The sequence below is a fragment of the Pyrus communis genome, chromosome 2, assembly GCF_041283825.1.
Source record: "Pyrus communis isolate YQ-2024b chromosome 2, ASM4128382v1, whole genome shotgun sequence".
NCBI lineage: Eukaryota > Viridiplantae > Streptophyta > Magnoliopsida > Rosales > Rosaceae > Pyrus > Pyrus communis.
The window spans coordinates 27,324,176-27,346,070 of record NC_142566.1 but is presented as its reverse complement, the minus strand read 5'-3'; the positions used below and the strand labels follow the sequence as shown (position 1 = coordinate 27,346,070).

The following is a 21,895-nucleotide window of genomic DNA, read 5'->3' as shown; positions in this document are numbered from 1 at the left end:
TCCTCAACTGGTGAATGGTCCCCAAGAAAAGAAAAACCTCACGTGCCCAAAGATGCTTTTCGACTTTTTCTGTCAACAATTTCAAATTTTCAATAGGTTATCATATCATGAACATTACAAGATGGTCCAGTAGTTGAGATAAATTTTTAGTTTATATTTCACGTAGTATGTTTTAGGTTTGATTAATATCGTTGGTACATCATACAATGGTGATTAGAAAATGTTAAAATACCTCTATGAGCCTTCTTGCTTTCTGAAAATATGGACTACCGTGACGAAGCTACCAGCTAATCCTCTGTTTACAAAGAAAAAAAAAAAATTATCGAATCATGTTTGCTTCTGTTTTCGCATCAAGTATTTTATTTTTATTTTTAATATTGACTAAGTTAGGAATATTTTTATTTATTTGTCCCAATTATAGTTTTATTTTCGAATTTTGATTCCTCGGAGTCTTATGTTCAATTTTTTTAAGTACAAGCAAATTTCTCTTCTTTTTGATATTGTATAAAAGTAAAAGAAATAAAAAAGAAATTAGAGAATTCTTTCTCAACCTTTCGCAATACAAAATACCAAATATTCTCAATTTATGGAAAATATTTTCATTTAAAAAAATTATGCAACCATATATTCGATATCCAACAGAATATCTGCATATCTCAGTTTGGCATACATTCTACAATAGAAGCCAACGTGACAATCCAAATCAAATAATAATGAGCTCGTGAAAATGTAATTAAATAATTTTTATTTAGAGAAATAAGTACGTTAGATAAGTTAATTAAGACAGTGTGCCTGTCATTTTGTTCCTAAGTTTAATTTCCCCTCCTTCATATTAGAGTAATTAAAATATCATTTTCGAAAAAAATGTAATATTTGTTTAGTAACGATGAAAGTAAATAATATAGTCAAACTTGTAACTAATGCTGTTCCTTTTTTTGCATAGCTTGAAAGTTTGACTTGAAATTACTCGTTAAACTTGTATTTGTGACTCATTTCATTACAATATAATTTACATTCTCACATTAAATTACACAAGTAATTCGATACAAAAACGTAAATGCGAACAAGTTATAAACTCAAATTGTACGTATTTAGAATTTACACCTGGTATTTGTAGTCGAAATTTAACCCCTGTAAAATTTCCCACCTCAGCAAGCTATTCTTGGGAAGATGGCAACTTGGCATAGAAACCATGCCATATTCGTTGCTTATTAAGCTAAAATATTTGGACCTTTTAAATTCCGACAAAAATATAAAAAAAATTAATTACATAAAAAACAATAAAAGTTAAAACTAACACAAAACCACCACAACAAGAAGAAGAAGAGGAAGAATCAGAGAGTTCAAACTTTTTCTGATAACCAAATTTTTCTCTCTGAATTGGAGAAAAGGTCAGACAGAAACCTCTCTGTTTACGTTTCTCAATTCTTTAATCTCTCTCTGCATTTGTAATTTTGATTAAATTTGTTTGCTTTGCAATCTGTTTATCTCTTGTCAGTTTAATGTTTTTCTTCTGGTTGAAGAGAATGAATTGACAGAAAAAAGTTTTGATTTTGCTTATTGGGTTCAATCGTTTACCTTCCCCAAGCTGTTTGGTTGCCGAGAAAACGGTGGAAACAGGCAGAAAATAAACATTGGGTTGGTCTGTAATTTTGCTGGTTTGGTAGATGGTTTTGTGAAATTGGGTTGATGAAACTAAAGATGGTTTTGTGAAATTGGGTTGATGAAACTAAACCATGCAGTTGAATTTAGCTCAGTTGAGTGCTGGTTTGAGTTTTCTCATGTCTTAATGAATGGAAAAGTTGGGAATCTAAAGTTTGGTGCTTTTTAAATTTTCTTGCATTTTCTCAGCAGCCAAACAGAGCATAAGTTTCGGCAGTCCGATTTGAATTTATGATCTTGTTAAATTTTTGTCCTTTAATCTTAAACCAAAGGGTTTCTGCAAGTTTTTCAATTTTTTGACTGTTGGGCCGTTTAGAAGATGCAGATCAGATAAAAATTGATTTTTAAATCTGTTTTATTTTTGTTCTTATTTGTTTGAGATTCTCTAAATATGGATGTTCCTTCAATTGTATTACGTTGTTTCGTATCATTTGATTGCCCTTGATCCTCACTCTTCCTTATGAGATGCTGAGATTAATATAATCTTATTCTGTAATTCATATTCTGTCTTGTGTCTTACGTTAGTTCTATTGCATAAAGCAGGTTTTGTAATTGGGAATTTGCATATAGCATCATGAGATTCAAACGAGGGAGCATTGTCGAAGTATTGAGCAAAAAGGAGATGCCTTCAGGCTGCTGGTGCTCTGCTAAGATAATCTGCGGTAACGGCCACAACTACACTGTCAGATATGATGGATATGAGGGTAACGCTGATAACGCCGTTGTGGAGAGGGTATCCAGAGATGCCATCAGGCCTTGCCCACCTTCACTGGAAGTTTCAGGGAATTTGGTTCCTGGTGATGTCATTGAGTTTTTAGACAATTTTTCTTGGAAAATGGCAGCAATTACAAAGGTTTTGGGAAAGGAGTGCTTTTTAATCAGGCCAGTCGGATCCTCCCGGCAATACAAGGTCAGAAAATTTGAAATCCGAGTCAGACAGTTTTGGCAAGATGACAAATGGGTTGTGATTGGAAAGGTAATATCATCCTAATATATTTGCCGACGCAATTTATTTATTTGCATTTATCAGTTTTATGTGTCCAAGAGTTTTCAAGTGTTAACAGTAATGAGGACCTCAAAATGTAGTATGTATTAAGGTTAATCAGTAGTGGTACAAAATTTAAGCATCACGACGAGTGATCAGTATAAGCTTTGTAGGTTTTTGTTTTGAATGTTTAAAGTTGGAAATTGCTTTGGTTGTTAGAATAATACTGACAAAATTCTTCTATGTTGTTTTCATGTGCTAACTTTTTGTTTACTTGCTTGTAGGGTTTGAACAATTACGAGAATAAAAAACATGGTGAATTTTTAACTCCAAAGTTCAATCAACATTCATATCGTAAAGCTCAGAAGAACGAAACGCTGACTGCCTCCTCTCATCTGAAGAGAAGATCACCCTACATGTGTTCTCAAGATGAAGCATATGGTGGACCTGCTGAGAAGTTTAGAGCTGTTGAAAAAGAGGGAAGGTGTCTCCGAGTAATTGCTGCGAATTTCTGTACATTTTCTGAACAGGTAGATGTTGCTTTACCAGGACGTATGCAGGGTGGAAAAGATATACGTGCTTCTCTTAACAACAGAAAAGGTGTATTGTCTGATGTGGATGTTGAAAGGAGGAAACCAAGTGGTGATGTTGGGCGTTTGTTTGCTGTGAACCTAAATTCGAATGATGCTGATGGTGTTACATGCTCTGTTGGTAGTTGTAGTATTGATAGCAAAGATTTCAATAAGTTGCCTCCTCCTGTTTCTGCTAGTTCTACTGAAGATTTTGATGATCAGTTTTCTGATGCCGAATCTTCTTTTCAATTGAGATACGAGGAAGGAAACTCTCTCCTTCCTGCTAAAGAAGAATTGGCAGATGAGATCCATAGGTTAGAGTTGCATGCTTACCGTTGCACGATAGGGGCATTACATGCGTCAGGACCTTTAAGTTGGGAACAAGAAGAATTGGTGACGAATCTTCGCCTTTCACTCCATATATCAAATGATGAACATTTAATGGAGCTTAGAAACTTAATTTCTGGAGATACCAGCATTCATATTAGATGACAGGAAAACTGGAACTGCGTGTTTTGATTCATATTTTCTTTTTCTTGTAGCTGTAGAATCTCGATGAGCATTTTCATTAATGACCTCGCTCCACTGTAAGAAACAAGATGAGATGTTTTGATGTTCTTTTATGTTTAGTTACAACACATAGTCCAGATTCAATGTAGTACAAACTTTTCCAAGTATGCCTATTATTATTATACTCTTCGTTGTGGATCAATTATTCTCTTTTTGCTTTTTTCTGGGGTTGTACTGAATCCATATCAAGATCTAGAGGTTCAACATAAACCTTACCATATGAAGTTTCTGTACTATTCGTGTAAGCATTTGGGTATTATCGATGTATATTGCAAACTGCAAGTAATGACTCTGCATGTTCTCTTATGACACATCTGCACATATAGAGTGCTGTATCCTTTCTTTATTTGTTGATTTGTGAGGCTTTGCTTTCTCTTCGATTCTCTGGTGTGAATAATATGTCCCAGGATTTCATTTGTGGACAGTATTAATGCATCCACTGCGTTTTCCAGGGACAGAGTAGGAGGCTTGTCACCTTGCTTTCAAGTCTCCAAAGATGATCTTGGGGCTTGCCAACTTTCTATCAGCCTAGACTCGAGGGCAATAGTAAGACAGCTTCTGATGCTGCTGTTCACATTAATATATCTGGTTTCTGCATTCGTCCATATCAGGCCACCCGTGTGCCTTAGATACTTGTTTTACTGGAGGAAGTAAGAAAATCTAGTGGCTGACACAGGATGACCTGAGATGTAGATGCTTGAAAGGTTTTGTTTCAAACCGCTGCCTCAGCACTTCCACTTACAGCTTACTTGACTTACTGATATCAATTTTATTCTCCATCTGCTATAGATTTATCATGTCAGCATACTACATTTCATAATCTTCGTCGTTTCTACGGTTTACTGCTTTTATTGTCTTCTGTTCTTTCTGTTTCCTGTGTCTCTGTGTCCTTTTTTGTTTATTTGGGAAAGTTTATAACTTTATTCAAGTCTGGTCGATGGTCTTTCTAAAGTAAAGTTCAGGATTTTGTAAATGTCCATAAGCATGGGAAGTTTATTTGGAAAAAAAAAAAAAAAAAGAAAGAATCTTGGAAGGATAGGTTAACGGCTTCTGCGGATTATGCAGAAGCCAGACGCATTATAGGAGGAGGAACTGATGATATCTAGGTATTTTTAAGCTTACGAATTAGAGTCACAGGTCTCTCTGGAAGTTGTAGTTTGACAAGTTTTACATTGTAACCTCTTAAAAAGATGCGAACAACATGTGCTACATCTTGGGGGCAATTGGAAAATTTCTTAACATGTTTCCTTTCTTGTGTACTGTAGCTGCATATTGTTCTTTGTTCAAGTAAGTGCTTGAGTACGCCATTCGCTGAATTAGCATAGGGCGGTAGACCTGATGGTATCTTATGCTGATCAGCAGGAAATGTGCGATTTATTTCTCGATATTCTACCTCAGCTTCTGATTGGGAGTGTTTTAACCCCTAATAACCAACTTTCCAAGTGTAAACAGTAAGAAGATATTCATGTCCTGATATATAGGCCATCTGACTGCCCTACAGCTCTTCAATTCTTTGTGATTATTGTTGTATTTGTTTGTATGTTTGTATCTTTGGAAGTTATCGGATAGGTTCTGTTGCATTGCATTGCACTGCATAAGCTTTAGTGACTGGATCAATTATCCATTTCGACAAGAGCGCAGAGCGATGGACACTATGCCCCAAGAAAAAGCAAATGGATAACTTCGAATAAAGCATCCATGCACGCTTTTGCTTGCCCCTGATTGACAAAAATTGTCAGCCATGTCCTTGTGCTACAAGATTTGAACTGAGGTATGCTGGAAATGGTTAAACTGGATACGGAAGGAAGCAAAGTTATATTTTTCTGTTAATGGTATTTAGATTGTCATTGACCTTAATTATTAGCTTTTGTCCTTGTCAAGTTTCTGTAGAAAAAAACATTACTTGTTTTCGATGTCCTTCGTGGTTTGAAAGTAAAATTCGTTTTTACAGTTTTCTATGGTTCCTGCTGCAGATGCTTTCGACACAAACTCTATATCAGCTCGGAACAAATCCGGTGTGGAAACCAAGTAGCCAACAATGAGAAGCGTTCGCTTTTGGTAAAGATTTGAGGATTGCTCAATACTTTATGCTCATAAATGTGAGATGCAAAACATTCCAGAATCTTGAGCATGTAACGATGACATAACGCCTACGCAAAATTTGATTGCCTCGGCAATTCCAAATGATTCAGCTAAGTATTGTCACCCCCTCTGGTAAGTCTGGCATTGTGTGAAAGTTCATGGCAGAAACTCATTTGTTTCTGTATCAGCAGAGCATTCACTGTTGCTGCATGCCATACCATGAGACCCTACATCGTTTGTATCTCGTGAAAATTTTAAGAGAATGTGACAGTTTTTTCTATCTTGGGATAAGGTTTTCATATCTTGTGAAGATTTATGGGAATCGATATCCTTTTCAAATCTCCAAGTCTAGAGCCCGCGGATCCAAAGATTTGGGTCGTTCAAAGGAGAGAGAGAGAGATCCAGACATTTGATTTGTGTGCAGTGACTGGTGAAATAGAAAAATAAGGGTCATAGGATTTTAAATGAGTAGTTCGGATTTTTGAATTTGCGGGCTCCGGATACAAAAATCCGGGGAGGATCTCCATCCGATTTATTGGTTCCAACTTTAGGGGTCCGAAGTTCCAAAGGCCAATTGTTTGTACATGCAAAACAGTACTGTTTTATGGGCCCTCAAGACAAAATAAAAAACAATTTAATGGGCCCAAGTTTTGGTTTTCTTGCTAAAGTAGGGTCAAGGACTTTTGGGCTTCATGTATCCAATATTTGGTTGCAAGTTGCAACCCACCATCAGAAGTCATTAAATTTTGATAAAGTGATGATTTGATGGCATGGAAGAAAATCTAGTATGCAAATGGTAGCAAAAGTTTTTGGATGAAATTAATTTTCATATTAACATTTGGACAAGGGCATTTTTGCACATCTCTACAACTCCTATTATTCATGATTGTGGAGCAAAAAATAATCGCAAAAATTATGGAGGTGATACGTGGATTTTTAGTTAAGCAAGACGAGACGAGATTACTTTCGAGGCACATTGGAATTCTCACGCACATGCAACATACAATAACGGTTCAAAGGTGATTTTTATGGAATTTATTCGAATTCCCCTCGTCACTTCCTCATTGATTTTATTCAATAAGGTAACCTCCAAAACTTCCTATTTAATTTGGGATAATTACCATGATAATTGTAAATATTATTTCACATAATATCTTGCAATAATTCACCAAATTCCCCCATATATGGCCGGACATTCTCCACCCAAAGGACCAACCACCCTCCTATAAAGTCATTTGCTACCCACAAACTCCTAAATACATTTTTTTTTCTTCAGAATTCTAAACTTTGGCATCGGATATTCTTCGGCCAAAACCCCTGTTCATCATGGGCGCGTGAGGTTTTTGGTTTTAATCAAAGGTGTTATTTTTTTTGCAAGTGCATTTTCATCAAAGGAAGAGATGGCGGAAATTTGCAGTCATAATAATTACGTGGATATCTGAACTAACTCATGGTGAAAATTTGCGGATGAGTTGTGGTTGGCACTTGAACACAAACCTAGTCGCATGAAGAAGTGAAAGCTACCCCTTTCAGAAAGACGATAGAATTAGTCGGGATAATTTTCCTTTATATCTACTGCATTTTGTACCTTCAACTTATATTTAAAAATTATCATTCATTCTTTCTCTAATTTCGATATACTTTGAATCTATCGAGTCAATATAATCTATCTAAATTTATCTTCTCAAACGCAGCCTCGAATAAAGCACAAAAGGCAAAAATATATTGCCCAGAAGGATTCGATGACGTTAAGTGGTTGGTACTTCTACGATCTTATTCACACAACCTGTTCGACTACAGTGATGACAGAAAGCTGCACTCAGCTAACCACATGGCCATCTCTAACTTTATATACGCATCCTTCATATAGTTCATATGTTGATGAAAACTTGCAATGATTCTTGTTTTGTTTCTTAATTTCTCGTCTCCTTCCTTGAGAGGCAGTAATTAGATAGAATCTTAGGAGCAAAAGGGCAACCAAACAGGTGGGTTTGTCACAAAAATGACCAACAAAATTCGAAGGTGTCATTCTTTGCAAAGACGTTTTTGGATTAACAAATGAGTGTTGCATTTATGTGGCTCCACCAAATCCTCTCCAATTGTCTCACTATCGTCTCTTCATCATTGTCAATCCCATGTGATTTTGCCTCTCCCACAAATGGAGACATAGAGGAGATGTATGTCTTATTGATAAAGACTAGAGCGCAACCAAACTTTGATAAGAGTTACTGCAGCTTATTACGATCAATCCATGAGCTTAACTTATAAGTCGTTAAGTAAATAAGAAGACTTAGTTAAACCGAGCACCATGAGCAAAAAACAAAAACTCAAACTATGAAGTTGCACAAACAAATTCGTTTTTGAGTTACTGGAATTTATCCCGGCTCGTGAACTTAACGTATCAACAAATGGCCTGGTTGGGGGTGCTATGTGGTTGCACCATCTTATCAGTTATCACCTTCAATTTGGACAAGAATGTTACAAGTTGTCTTTTGAATGTCCAACACAAACTTTAGTTACTTTCACCTAACATATGCAGCACTTATTAAATGTCTGGCCAACTTTTTCTTTGTGTCTCTCCATCGAGTTCTCCATGCCACTTCCTTTTGGAACAGTGAACATGCATGTGTGTGCTACTGTAAACTTGGATAGAAATTCAATCAAACAAGTATTAATGTATTTGGGCTGTCAGCAATTGTTGGGATCCGCTTAATATATATCAGATGCCATTTGTTCATCACACGCATCCATTTAAAATAATTATCTCGGCATATACACATGAGTATGAGTGGCTGCAATTGAAGATAAAATGAGAGAAAATCGGGTAAGTAGATTTGGACACATGAACCAAACACGTACAAAAGCTCTGGTTAGAAGATGAGACTATAAGATGAAGCCTCAAAGCAAAAGGGGTAGAGAAAGACTTAAGAAGACATGGAAAAAAACTTTAAGAAAAGATATGGAGTACTTAGAACTAACGGAATACATGATGCAAAATCGAGCGCATTGAAGTTCTAAGATTCATACAACCGACCACACTTAATGAGATAAAATTTTGTTGTTGTTTGAGGCATATGTACATGCATATATGTATGTTTGTGTGTGTGTGTGTGTGTGTGTGTATCTGTATATATTATTTCCTATACAATTAACTAGTTAAGCCTTGTGATCCATCCCAGTGATCATATATATATATATATATATATATATATATATATATATATATATATGGTAGGTGGAGAAGAAGATCATGGGCTATGTGGAACACTGAGATATGGAATTATGTATGATATAGTATATTGAAGGAGTAAGACGTTCATACGAAATTGGCGGTGGAGGCTAGAGGAAAAGGCCATCATACAAAACAGAAATAGATAGGCCTTTGGTCTATGCCGACAAGGTCGCATTAATCAAGGGCAGACATTAGCCAGCTCAATTCCTTTGGCAGGGCTGCAAATTTGGGAGAGCATATTAAGGGAATTTTATATTAATAATTCTTTTAAATATTGATGTAATATACTATACAATGTGATTAAGGGAATTGGGAGATGTTCCTGTCACAACCATATATCTTGAGTATTTCCTAGGGATCTATAAAACCCTAGTTTTTTAATTTGGTGGAGGGGACAAAAACCAATTTAAATTCCTTAGACGGTATACAAGTTAAGAGTTGGGACATCTTCCATGGAGATAATCAATATATATTGAAATGTATTGTGACTAATTTACATGTTAGAAGAAGAGTGTTGACGAAATTGATATACTAGAGATTAAATAAATATGCATGCATGCATAGTATAAGTAGATTATTAACACTATGTAACAGTGTGCCGATCTCACTCAAAGTTACCTCGTTCATGACCCTGTAGGCTCGTAGCTTGACCTTCCTGTTCTCAGGGTTCAAATCAAACGGCTACTTGCACAAAAAGAAAATGGTTTGTTCAAATAACTATAACTTTACCTCAAGTTTTCCTGGAATATTGTCTGTTATATTAAATTATAAAGATGGAGAGGGAAATATTATCAAATGTTTTTACAAATGCAGTTTGACCTTTTAAGATGGAGCCATCAGCCATTGGAGGAGTGTTGATATTGTCGCCTAGCAAAGGTGGCGAGACATTGCCCTAGATGTTAATGTGGGAAGCATGCTCAAGACGAAGCACAAGTGAACAAAGAAGTCTCTAAGAGATAAAAGAAAAGTTAAAGTTAAACATTCAAGATTAGGACATAGATTACTGTTAATCAGGGGAATCGTGTTACAGATTAAACAACTGGAAAAAAAGCTAATGAAGAATCATAGGTGCGTCGTGAAACATTATATTCTTGTTTTATGTGATTGGAGCATCGTAAAGGTAATTCTCATGCCTTCTACTCACATAGAAAGAAAGCAAAGGAAGCACACTTCACCAAGATTAATAAGGTATTCACTTAACGTAATAATGGTTCTTCATGCAGCACGAACTTTAAGATAATCGATAAGGAAGAATAATCAGATTGTAATCTACATAATAATGTAGTAAAATTGTACCTGAATAGAAAGTTGTCAGTTCTGTGTGCAGTCAGAGAGAGAGATGATTAATTTGTGGGGGAATGTTAGTATGCTACCGACTTTTTCGGTTCTTTTTCTGATTTTACAATGTTGAACAGTGATTGCAATGTTTATGTTCTAATGCATCTCTGAAAAAAAATTCAATCATAAATTGTTTAAATGTTTGATTAAAGTTGTCAAATTTTCAGTGTTTAACTGAATAACGTGATTCGTCTATTTATTATATAACATTTAGATGCTAAATAATTTTAGCTTCAGATAATTTTGGTAGAGTTGATCTTCAAAGATTGATAATAAAAAATAAACAATTCGAATTATCATGTAACATTCTAGGATGAGATTGTTCAATTAGCAAAAGTTGCTAACATTCCTTTAATGTGTGAAGTTTAATATTATGAGCCATATATTAAGGCAATTAGGGATGAGTAATGAGATCACATGCATCTTGGCATGCTTCTCGTTGATTCCTTCAACAAAAAAGTTAAAAATTATACACCAAAACAGGTGGAGAGATTTGTTACTTGTAGCTCAAACCCACATGCTTCCATGGGGACCATCAAACCCCAAAAATTAGAGAGAGGCTACCTTCCAAGAGCATGAGAAGATCCCAAAAAGTAATACAACAAGAAAGGTTTGGTTTCTCTCAAATCTTACACGGGTTTTTCTTTAGCAATACGTAGTATTTGATCCTTCGGTGTTATTTTTTAATTAAATTAGCATGTGTGAGACATATCCTTGGAGGTAAACAGTTGAATGGGTCTCCACCACTCCACTTCAGGTCCCAATTTTACTTGCAATTGGAGTTAGCCGGTTTCTCTTTTTTCCAAATCCATAATTCTTGCCAACCGTTCGATTGGACAAGAATCAATCCAAACCGTTGAATTGTTGTACCATGCATTGATCCGTATCACTATAGATTTTCGATCGTACTCCTCACTAAACTACAACTCAAAAGCCCGAAACCCCATAAAGGAGAATGTTTCAAAAAAGTGCATTTGCATGCTGGATTGCAGTATATTTGCTTTAAAACAATATTTCATGCCAATTCTTCTCTTGTTAGTAACGCACCAAAAATTAATATTACATTTATTTTGAAAATCTTAAAAAGAAAAACAAGGATCAAGTATTTGAGCCGCTAATGTTCATCACAAAATATACGTTTTTTTTAATTTTTTATGTGTATGTAATAGGATATTGCTTACTTCTTTACATGTAAGGTGTCATCGATTCTTACTTGCAAGTCACTTTTGACATATATTGCTTGTATAAGAAGAATCGTTCCTCACCAACCAAAAACGTTTATACAAATCTATTAAACTTTGATTCATCTGTAAAAAGGACTGGTTGATTTCTTATGGCAAAACTTCTTTGTTTGTGAATAAACTTCGATTTTTTTTCCTAATGCTTTCTACTACTAGCTCATAGATTCAACATTGTGAATAAAATTCGTGGTACCCCAAAATGGTACTATAAAAACTTCATGCATGATTCACGTGTATTTTATTACGAGAAATGATAAGGGAACTCTTTCAAAAGTGAGATTTTTCATGAATTCTCTGTCACGATATTTTATAATGTTAGTACAAGAATTAACATTTAACTGTAAGGTGACATATATAGAGTTTGTTACATCCCACATCGTCGAGAGGAGTGGATCCTGTAAGCTTTATATGTATATGCTCACCTCCATTTAGTATGAGGCTTTTTGGGAGCTCACTAGCTTCGGGTTCTGTAGGAACTCCGAAATTAAGCAAGAAAGGGGCCAGAGCATTCCCAGGATGGGTGATCCACTGAGAAGTTATGCTCGCGTGAGTTCCTAGAAACAAAACCGCGAAGGCGTGGTGGGGGTCCAAAGCGAACAATATCGTGCTACAGTGGAGTTAAGCCCGAGATGTGGTGGGGCCCGGGCCAGGATGTGACAATTTGGTATCAGAGCCAATCCCTGGTCGGATGTGTGCCGACGAGGGAGTCGGACCCCTAACGGGGGGTGGATTGTTACATCCCACATCACTGATGGAAGTGAATCCTGTAAGCCTTATATGTATATGCTCACCTCCATTTAGCATGAGACCTTTTGGAAGCTCACTGGCTTCGAGTTCCGTAGGAACTCCGAAGTTAAGCGAGTTTGTGCGAGAGCAATCCTAAGATAGGTGACCCACTGGGAAGTTCTCGTGTGAGTTTCCAGAAACAAAACCGTGAGGGTGTGGTGGGGGTCCAAAGTAGACAATATCGTGCTACGGTGGAGTTGAGCTCAAGATGTAGTGGGGGTCCAGGCCAGAATGTGACAAAGTCCATGGAAAGTCCCGCTTTAAAAAAATCCACTTAGCATTTCTCTTTACTAGACATATTTACATTGGGTTGCTCAACTTAACTGATAGCCATTCATAATAGCATATATTATACAACCTGCTCTAGAGTATAACCATGAAATGTGCAAATCTTAGTGCATTGGTAACATACATCAGTAAATTTGTTTGGGTTGCAACAACTTGTTCTCTAATCAACCGAGCTCTCTTCTCCCAAAAATCAAATTGAGTTTAAAATATACAACTCCTGAAAACCCTACTATTAATTGCCATATACATTTTCTATAAGTGATATTTTACTTTAAATTAATATGAATTGTACGCGGTGGAGCCGAACTCAGTGTTAAATTTTAGGCAGACGGGCCATGGGCCCACTCCAACAACACCGATACTGTCCCCACTTGGCCACCTGCTCAATTCGTCAAGTGTGGGGTTTTAATACAAAAGACCTTGGTGTTAGTTAGAGTGGGGTAATTCTATTTAAAGGGCTTGTTCTCAAGCCTTCTTGCCGATGTGGGACAGAGGAATTCTAACACTCCCCCGCACGTAAGACCCCATTTTATGGGTCACACGTGAAGTTCCACACATCGGCAACCACGTGGAGCCAAGCCGGGGGTCACCCGTTCACACGGGGCCAATGGGAACTCACCCATTCACATGGCATCTCTTGGCCTACATGGAGCCAAGTCGAGGCTCACCTGTTCGCGCGGGGTCAAAGGGGACCCATCCGTTCACGTGGATGTACATGGCCGTCCCCTGGCTCTGATACCATGTTAAATTTCAGGTAGACGGACCATGGGTCCACTCCAACAACACCGATACTGTCCCCACTTGGCCACATGCTTAATTCGTCAGGTGTGGGGTTTTAATACAAAAGGTCTTGGTGTTAGTTAGAGTGGAGTGATTCTATTTAAAGAGCTTGTTCTCAAACTTTCTGGTCGATTTAGGACAGAGAAATTCTAACACTTAGCATGTAAAGAACATAACAAATTTGCTTTGAGTAATATAACTACGCCCACGTTCAAAAGTCGCCGAATAATTCAATGTGGAAAAAGTGAAATTCTTGAAACGCAAGTAGCTAGGCAACCAATTAATATCCATTGATGCAAAATGATATCACAAACTTTGTAGAAAAATAGAGAGCAGAATATACATTACATACAAACAAGAGAGAGAGAGAGAGAGGAAGCTAACCTACTTGTTAGCGATTCACTAATTCCTAATTAAATCCAGAGAAATAATAAAATAAAAAAAATTACACGCGACTAGAGGGTTAATTTTTTTTTTTCCTTTTTCCCTTTGGTAAAAAACCATGGTCATGAGGGTCAGTAAAAAGCTAGGTGAAAGGGAGGAAAGCAGATCCTCTCCGAATCTAAAGATCCTAAATTTAAGGATCAAATGATCCGAGCTGTTAAAATTTGATCTAACGGTTACAATTATTATAACTTTTAGAGGGATTCCTGTTTGTAACTCTAAAAGTTATAATAATTGTAGCCGTTGGACCAAATTTCAACGACCCGAATTATTTGATCCTTAGACTCAGGATCTTTAGATCCGGAGAGGATCTGGGAGTGCAACATCTTTCTCTTAAGATATTATCTTTTACCTTAATTAACTTGGCTCCTATAGTTTTAAGGAAACCCAGCATAAAAATGAAAAAGAAAACAAAATAAGGAAAATCGGCCAAATGGGTACTTCGGTCAATTCATCCGAATCATACGGCACACTCACACGCAAACGACTGGTATTGCATAGTGACAGTAAGAGATCAAGGTCCTTGATTTCGATCTTGACCCTGATCATGTGGTGGCAGGCGTTGGAAAATGATGGGTGCACCGTATTGTGGGTGAAGTAGCATCAGGACGGTAGGTGCATGTTGATAGGTAGGGGCCAGCCTGAAAGAGAAGCGTTGAAGCATGATGGCAAGGGCTAATTTAGCCTGCAACAATGCTAGATTCTGCCCGATGCATGTGCGGACCCCAAGCCCGAATGGAAGGAACGCCACCGGATGCTTCGCGGCCCGCGCCACGCCCTCTCCGAACCGGCTCGGGTTGAACTCCTTCGCATCATTCCCCCATATGCTCTGATCGTGATGAACGGCTATGATTGGAATCAAAAGCTCGGTCCCACGTGGGACAGTGTATCCCCCGAGCTGCACTTCTGTTCTCGACCGTCGAATCGTTGCGATCGCAGGCGGGTACAAACGTAGTGATTCGTTGACGACCATATTCAACTGCACATCATATCATATCATATGCCCGTAAATAAAAGTTAGAAAATAAAGAATGAAATAACTAAAATACCCTTGTGCCTAACTTTTGCATGTGAAAATGACTATACTACCAGTGAATGTTTTACAAAAAAAACATGCAACAGAAAAGCAAAAGGTGTCCGTTTGTTTTTTAGCAGGAAACAAACATTGGACAGAGACAAAACATGATTTACATACACTGTTCTAAAAATCCTCACTTAAGCTCCGCCGCGGTTGATCACTGCTATCATTAATGCCTAGACATTTAAAAATTTAGAAAGAGCGTCTAGACCTGCTAAGGCACTCACCTAGACTGCCTAGGTACCTGCCTAGCCTGCCTAGACACCCGCTTAGGTTGCGACTGACTTGTATAGAAAATAGATAACTTTTATTTTGCATTACTTTTTTAATAAGTTGAAAGAAACTTGTTGAATACTAAAATGAACAAAAATTATATGCTTGTTCCTCATGTTTTCATTATGTTTCAATACTTCATAATATATATGTCATTCTATTTTGTAATTTATAATGTAATTATATATATTTTAAGTATAAACAGACATTTATTTACACGAAATATAATATATTTACTTAAATCTGTCTAGCTGCTTAGGCGCTAGATCCCAGCACACCGCCCGACTAGTGCCTAGCGTCTATCTAGTGTCTTTTAGAACTTTGTTTCCGTCCCAAAATAAAGCTTCTGATTGGCTTACCGTCTTAAGCTTTACAACGTCGTCTTTAGTGGGTATGTCACGTGATCCACACACCCTCAGCACCTCGTCACGTGCCTGTAGCTGCCACAGTGGGTGCATTGCTAGGAGAACCGTTGTCCACGTCAGCAAATTGGATGTGGTATCTTTGCCCGCAAAGAAGAAGCTCTTGCATTCTTCAACAATGTCGTTGACAGTGATGTTGGAAGAAGGAGAAGAATTTAAGGCCTGAATCATAAGACCTAGTAAATCTTTCGGGCATTTTTCATGCACGCCCGAGTTCGAATTCTCTACCCGTCGATCGATCAGCTTCATCAGTGACTTCCTGATTTGCTTATCCAATTTCCAAGAATTTATGTTTCGTTTTGTGGGCAAGAATCTGAAAACTCAAATGAAAGTTAATCCTTAAGTATCGCGGGTTATAAAGTATTAAGGCGAAGTTGAGCTTTTAAACAAATAAAACGCTACTTTTACATTATTTTTCATACTGTATCTGTACATAAACAAAACGTTACCTGTAACCAGGGATGGAAACTTTTTGAAAGGCCTCGGTAACAAACGCCATTTGCTGAGCTTGTAGCCGGAAAACGGCTTTGCCATCTTCGTAGCTGCTTCCGAACGCCGTGCGGGTAATTATATCTTCGGTTAGGTTTTGGAACCACTCGGATACTTCAATCTCGACCTCACCGGAGCTGGACATTGCTGACCATTTGTCCATCATGTCTACTATACTCGTTGCCATCACCGGTATCAACAACTGAAACCAGTAATCATTTCCATCAATAATTTTATTAGGGTTAAGTGAATATAAACAATAATTAGAGAGTTAACTAACTGTTTACCTTGAGATTCTCCATATGGAAGGTAGGGGTAATTATTTTTCTATGGCGAGCCCATTTTTCACCTTTGAGGCTTAGGAGGCCATTACCTTCGAGCTGTTTAACGAGTGGGTGAGCCTCATTTTTTTCATAAAATTCTGATTTTGAGGTAAATATTTCCCTAATTAGATCAGGATCAGCAACTGTGAGTCGAACTGTAAGTCCAAACCACACAAGAAATGTTGCACCTGCAGTAAAAATATTGGAGAAAATTAAACAAAGTAAATTAATTAGGTAGGTTAAAATTTAAGCCATAGGAGTTAGCTCAGTAGTGACGATAAGGAGGATATTGAGTGTAGTAGTAGGCTAGGTTTAGGATTTGAAATATTTAATGTAACCTGAAAAAATAAATGTACGTTAAAATAAAATAAAATAAATATATAAAATTAATAATGGAGGAGTAGTTATAAGATGGATAGTGTAGACCCTACAAAGAGAGCAAAAACAAAGAAAATACGGAAGAAGACAACTCAAAACGAAGCTATTAGCAATACAAAGCAGGAAAAGACAAGTTCATTTGGGAAACTCAAGCCTTCCAAAAAACAAAAGAAAACAAGACATAAAAACTGAAAAAGTGGTGAAAGCTTTACTCCCGCAAAAAAAGTTGAACATTTTCATCATCTTTCACTTTGAAGAATGAAAAATTATTCCATTGGGAAAGGGGAAAAAAGGAGTATGATTTTTTCTTCTTTTAATTTTATTTTTCTCCAATATTTTCATATTTAAACAGTTACGATAAGCTATGTCAATATCTAGTGTTAAGTTTTTTATAGAGAGAGAAAAAAAAGAGAAATCGAAAGAGGAAGAGACTGGAGATAAGAGAATTTGAAAAGGAGATAATCCTACTAAAAAAAGGTCATTAACAGGACATTGTTACCATGGAGGTTTTAAAAGAAATCAAGGGGGCAAAAGCTGCGGAAAGAACAAAATCTCAACTTCAACATCAAGCATCTAAGCGCCGAAGAAGAAAAAAATAAAAAAAAAAAAAAAAGCCTGAAAAAGGCTTAAGAAGAAGTACCCAAAACTGAAGAAAAAGCCTTTCAAAAAAGCCAGACTCTGAGCATCATAAAACCAAGGTAAAGGAACAATCATGCATAGTAGAAGAGAGCACACACCAATAGCTACTTTAATGGTTTTCAAGGGGGAAAAAAATCAAGTTAAATTATTATTAACACCCTTTCATCAACTTGTTTATAGCATTCAAACAAAAATTAACAAATATGTCAATGTAACATCCAGATATTAATGTAAAGGTTTTGAAACAAGAGACAGGAACATTTTTCGTTACACCTGAGGCCCGAGTTTGAATCCCTCTACTCCAGTATTGTGTAAAAAAAAACAAGGGAAAGGATGACAAGCCAAACAATTGAAAACCCAGTTGTTGAAACTTGAAAAGACTTCAAAACAAGGAACCGAAAATGATGAGACAGAGAGAGAGAGAGAGAGAGAGAGAGGGAAGTACCATAGGTTTTCCTCCAGTGATGGTAAAAAGGAAGAACTCTAGGGAGAATATGGTGAGAGGAGGAAGGAAGGGTTTGAGAGGAGGCCTTGATCATCATCCCAGCAAGTTCTTTGTAATTTCCAATGAAGAAACGGTAAGGAGGTCCTCTGATCCCTTGCTTCCCAAAATGTTCTTCGATTTTTCTGGGCCTCCACCAGAGAACCACCGCCATCTTCAGAGAAAAAACCAACACCATTAAAGATATGCAAACAAATTTGAGCCACGAAAAGATGAGCTCGTCCTCCATCTTAACGCTCTAATAGAACTGCTATCGTTTAACTTCCTCCTCAATGTGGAGAGTGAAGTAGCCTTTCTTTGTTTCTTTTATCTGCTTTGCTTGTGGTGCTGTTTACTTGTTATAGTGTTTCTTGGGTGGTTTACAGAAAGCAGAGAGAGAGAGAGAGAGAGAGAGAGAGAGAGAGAGAGAGATGGTGTTAATTTAGGAGGGAGAAAGGATATAAGCAAGTGCAAGGCCAACGGCGTAGGGGCCGCCATTGGAATTGGAGAGGGGTCAACGAGCTTTTTTGTTAGTTTCAATTTCACAATGTTACCCTTGTCTTTTTCTATTAGTATTATTGTATCCCCACCTCTTGTTTTCCACTATCAACCTTCTGTCCAACTTTTACATACGGATATATTTTTGCACACCACCCTTAAGTGGTGGTCATGTTTACCATTTTATCATCAATAGATAAGTTAAAATTTTAAGATTTGTATCTATCTATTGTTTAAAATTTTGAGATTTGTATCTATCCACTAGACAGATCTCTAAATTTAAACTCATATAAAGATAATAAATAACGTAATGAACATTATCATCACCTGATGATAGTAAGCAAAAATATTTCCATTCTGATACTTTTCTTTGAAAAATCTTTTTTTTTACTTTGTTATATAGCAAGGGATGAACATTCTAATGTGAGAATGTTCCAAGCTTATGGGGATACACTTGCTTTGCTAAGTGAAAAAATATCTTGTTTCGTTTTAGTTTAATCTTTGACTATATTATTTATTGCCCTTTCGTTATATGTTCCAAATTTAAGGATTTAATTAGAAACTTTTCCTTGCCTGGATCTTATGTAGGATTATCTAATGACGCATGTTTATGATCATTTGATTTTGTAACACTTAATTTTTATCGTTGGATTAAATCTTTGATTTCAAAACTTTAGATGACAAATTCGACAAAAAAAACGACATATTGACGTCGCAGTTAATATGTGACTCACACAACATTTATTGTATGGTTTCTTGATTAAACTAAAATTATGAGCCCCACCACATGTACATATTCTCTTAAAAACAATGAAAAAGCAGATTTGTTAAGAATTATTGATCAGTTAACTCGATGATCTTTATTCAATATCATAATTAAACCCCCATGTTCCTAAATAGTTCATCTATTGACGTTGAAAATAATGAACCAAATCAAGACTTTTTGCACACTATTTTTCCAATCTAGCTACATAAAATATGAAAATTATCGCATACATAATGAACATCTAATAAGGTTTCTTGAAATTAAAACTATACATATTATGTCCTACTAATTATCGCCTACTAATTACTTAATCTTAGGCTAATTGAAAAGAAAATTGAGGATAGAATGTCGAAGGATTGTTACATATGGTTCCTATCTTCTTCCTATTGTCCCAAAAATATGATTTGGGAGGCGGGACGAAGGAGAAAGAGTGGAGGGCCAGGGCTCAAGGGAGCTTTGTAGTTTTGGAATGTTGCTCTTTAATTTGTACACATGGAAACAAGGCTGTCTATTTTAGGGTTTCTATCTGTGCTCTAGGTGGGGAAATATGCTCTAGTTGACCCAACACTGGGGTACCCACGCAAAGGCATCCTCCCCTAATCGTGTCCTAATAGCCCCAAGACATGTTGGGCCATGTGCCCTTCCCATACGTCCTACAAATTTAAAACAAACTCAAAGGTTACACTCGGAAGTATTGTGGCAAAGGGCGGGTGGCAACAATTGCATGCAGCTGCTGACTTCAAACCAAAACTTACAGATACCGTTACCACTTCGTGGCCAAAACACATAGAGTAACCGTTCACACTGACCTCTACTTTGATGATCATCAATTATACACACACACACATATATATATATATATATATATATATGTGTGTGTGTGTGTGTTTAACCAAAGGGAACTGATCATCAATTACACACACACACACACACATATCTGTGTGTGTGTGTGTTTAACCAAAGGGAACTTGTTCAAGTACATAGAAACATTGTATGTCCTGGGGACAAAGGGCACGCGAGATTCATGTGGTCGATGTGTATGTTAGGTTGTATAAGACCACAAGGGGTGATGAGGTGGTCACGAGGCTTCTTTTAGATTGCTACACTTGCTAGTAACCGGTGTTCATACTCGCTATATATATCTGCATCTCTCATCATGTTACATGATGAAAAATACAAAAAGAAGAAGAATAAAACATGTTCCATGCATGCATGCAAATGCTTTTGCCTACATAGAACGATGCAAACAATACCGGTCTAGACTATGTAGAGCAAGTTAAACAAGAGTTGTGATCAAACTTAAGTAAGACAGTTAAGCATGCTTTAGGGTTTGAAAAGCTTTAGTTAGGTGTGACGGTAATCTGTGTACGTATTTGAGTATGTGTCAGTGTGTGTGTGAGAGATTTCAGGTCATCTCCAACCGAAGGGTCTCAAGGGTCAGAGGGCTGAAAATAGTCCGAAAATCGTTTTCAACCGAGGGCTAGGCCAGAGGGCTGTGGAATCTAAGAGGGCCCCACGGAATCGAAGAGGGTTGGAGGGCTGGTCAGAATTCAAATCAATCTTGTCGGTTAAAACAGACAGGAATACATGCATATTATTTAGTATAAATGTATTACTGTCGGTTTCGGTTTTAACCGACAAGATTGATTTGAAATTTTTTTTTACAGTTTTATTATTATTTTTTATTTACGAAATTTTTCCTATAACTTCTATTTTTCATTTTTTTTTAAATTCTATTTTTTTCCTATAACTTTTATTTTACAAAATTTGTAGTTCTTAACAACATTTAACAAATTATTAAAAACATTTCTATTTTTTCATATTTGTTAAAAAACATGTAACAACATTTAAGGTGTAGTTTTTAAATAATAAATTATGTTTGGCCCTATAGCCCTCGGTTGGAGACAGTTTTTTGTGATAGGGCTAAAACGAGCCCTCTGACCCTTTGGCCCTCGGTTGGAGATGGAAGCAAATATGGCATTGTACTGTTCATTAAAATATTAATATCTTGGAGAATCTTGGAGGGCCAGAGGGCTAAAACGAGCCATCTGGCCAACCATCGGTTGGAGATGGCATCAAAGAGATCTGAGTTCACTCTTGAAAAGTCTGTTCGCTGCGTTCAGTGTCTATAACTTTAGTTAGATAGTGGTTTATTCGAACGAAACTTTAAAAAGGGTAAAAATAAAAACATGAATATTTTCTCTGCAAAAATGAAAAAGCCAAAAGGACAAAGTAGAATATGCAATCACTTAACAAAGGTATGGAGTTTTCGAAAATGACCAAAATAATCCAACCAAGAAAAGGCTGCAGCCTGATGAGGTACCTTTGCTTGCAAACTTATATATATTTTTTGTTTTTCATTTCCCAACCTTTATAAGAATACAAATATAAATAAAGAAAAACTAATGAAAATTGTTTGAAAACTTTGAGTTTTAACGATAAGGAAAAAATAAAGGGTAAAGTGAATAGTACCAAGATTGACTTTTTAGTGTAAAAATATGATTTTTCGTTAAAGTGAATAGTATCAGAAATTTTTCGTTAAAGTTTCCTATAAATAAATGGGACCAA

The 21,895-nt window shown here is 36.6% G+C and overlaps 2 protein-coding genes across 7 annotated transcripts; one reads left to right on the top strand and one right to left on the bottom strand.

Moving 5' to 3' along the window:
• Window positions 1-1,235: 1,235 nt before the first annotated feature.
• LOC137747559 (uncharacterized) lies at window positions 1,236-6,152 on the top strand. Of its 6 annotated transcripts, XR_015960176.1 has the most exons (6): window positions 1,236-1,391; window positions 2,206-2,638; window positions 2,932-3,612; window positions 3,762-3,806; window positions 4,242-5,560; window positions 5,763-6,152. XR_015960176.1 is itself a non-coding variant. In XM_088690044.1 (4 exons), exons 2-4 carry the CDS (start codon window positions 2,237-2,239, stop codon window positions 3,765-3,767), a joined length of 1,089 nt encoding a protein of 362 aa, XP_088546170.1. In that variant the 5' UTR covers window positions 1,236-1,391; window positions 2,206-2,236; the 3' UTR covers window positions 3,768-3,931. The 6 variants fall into 6 exon arrangements, 2 of the variants coding, with proteins under 2 accessions (XP_088546170.1, XP_068343789.2); XR_011069977.2 differs by lacking the exon at window positions 3,762-3,806; XR_015960174.1 differs by having other exon boundaries at window positions 2,932-3,806.
• An 8,244-nt stretch (window positions 6,153-14,396) lies between these two features.
• Window positions 14,397-18,487, bottom strand: LOC137749069 (cytochrome P450 734A1). The gene is made up of 5 exons (XM_068489252.2): window positions 18,028-18,487; window positions 16,530-16,753; window positions 16,203-16,444; window positions 15,691-16,066; window positions 14,397-14,959 (listed from the first exon to the last, which is right to left on the bottom strand). Exons 1-5 carry the CDS (start codon window positions 18,311-18,313, stop codon window positions 14,495-14,497), a joined length of 1,593 nt encoding a protein of 530 aa, XP_068345353.2. The 5' UTR covers window positions 18,314-18,487; the 3' UTR covers window positions 14,397-14,494.
• Between the last annotated feature and the right edge of the window lie 3,408 nt (window positions 18,488-21,895).

Excerpts from the sequence above, each read along its gene's own strand:
- LOC137747559 (XM_068487688.2), top strand. The coding sequence starts at position 2,237 with ATGAGATTCAAACGAGGGAGCATTGTCGAAGTATTGAGCAAAAAGGAG. Across the intron at positions 2,639-2,931 it reads AATGGGTTGTGATTGGAAAG|GGTTTGAACAATTACGAGAA; the intron begins GTAATATCATCC and ends ACTTGCTTGTAG.
- LOC137749069 (XM_068489252.2), bottom strand. The coding sequence starts at position 18,313 with ATGGAGGACGAGCTCATCTTTTCGTGGCTCAAATTTGTTTGCATATCT. Across the intron at positions 16,445-16,529 it reads TCCATATGGAGAATCTCAAG|TTGTTGATACCGGTGATGGC; the intron begins GTAAACAGTTAG and ends TACTGGTTTCAG. Across the intron at positions 16,067-16,202 it reads GTTTCCATCCCTGGTTACAG|ATTCTTGCCCACAAAACGAA; the intron begins GTAACGTTTTGT and ends TTGAGTTTTCAG.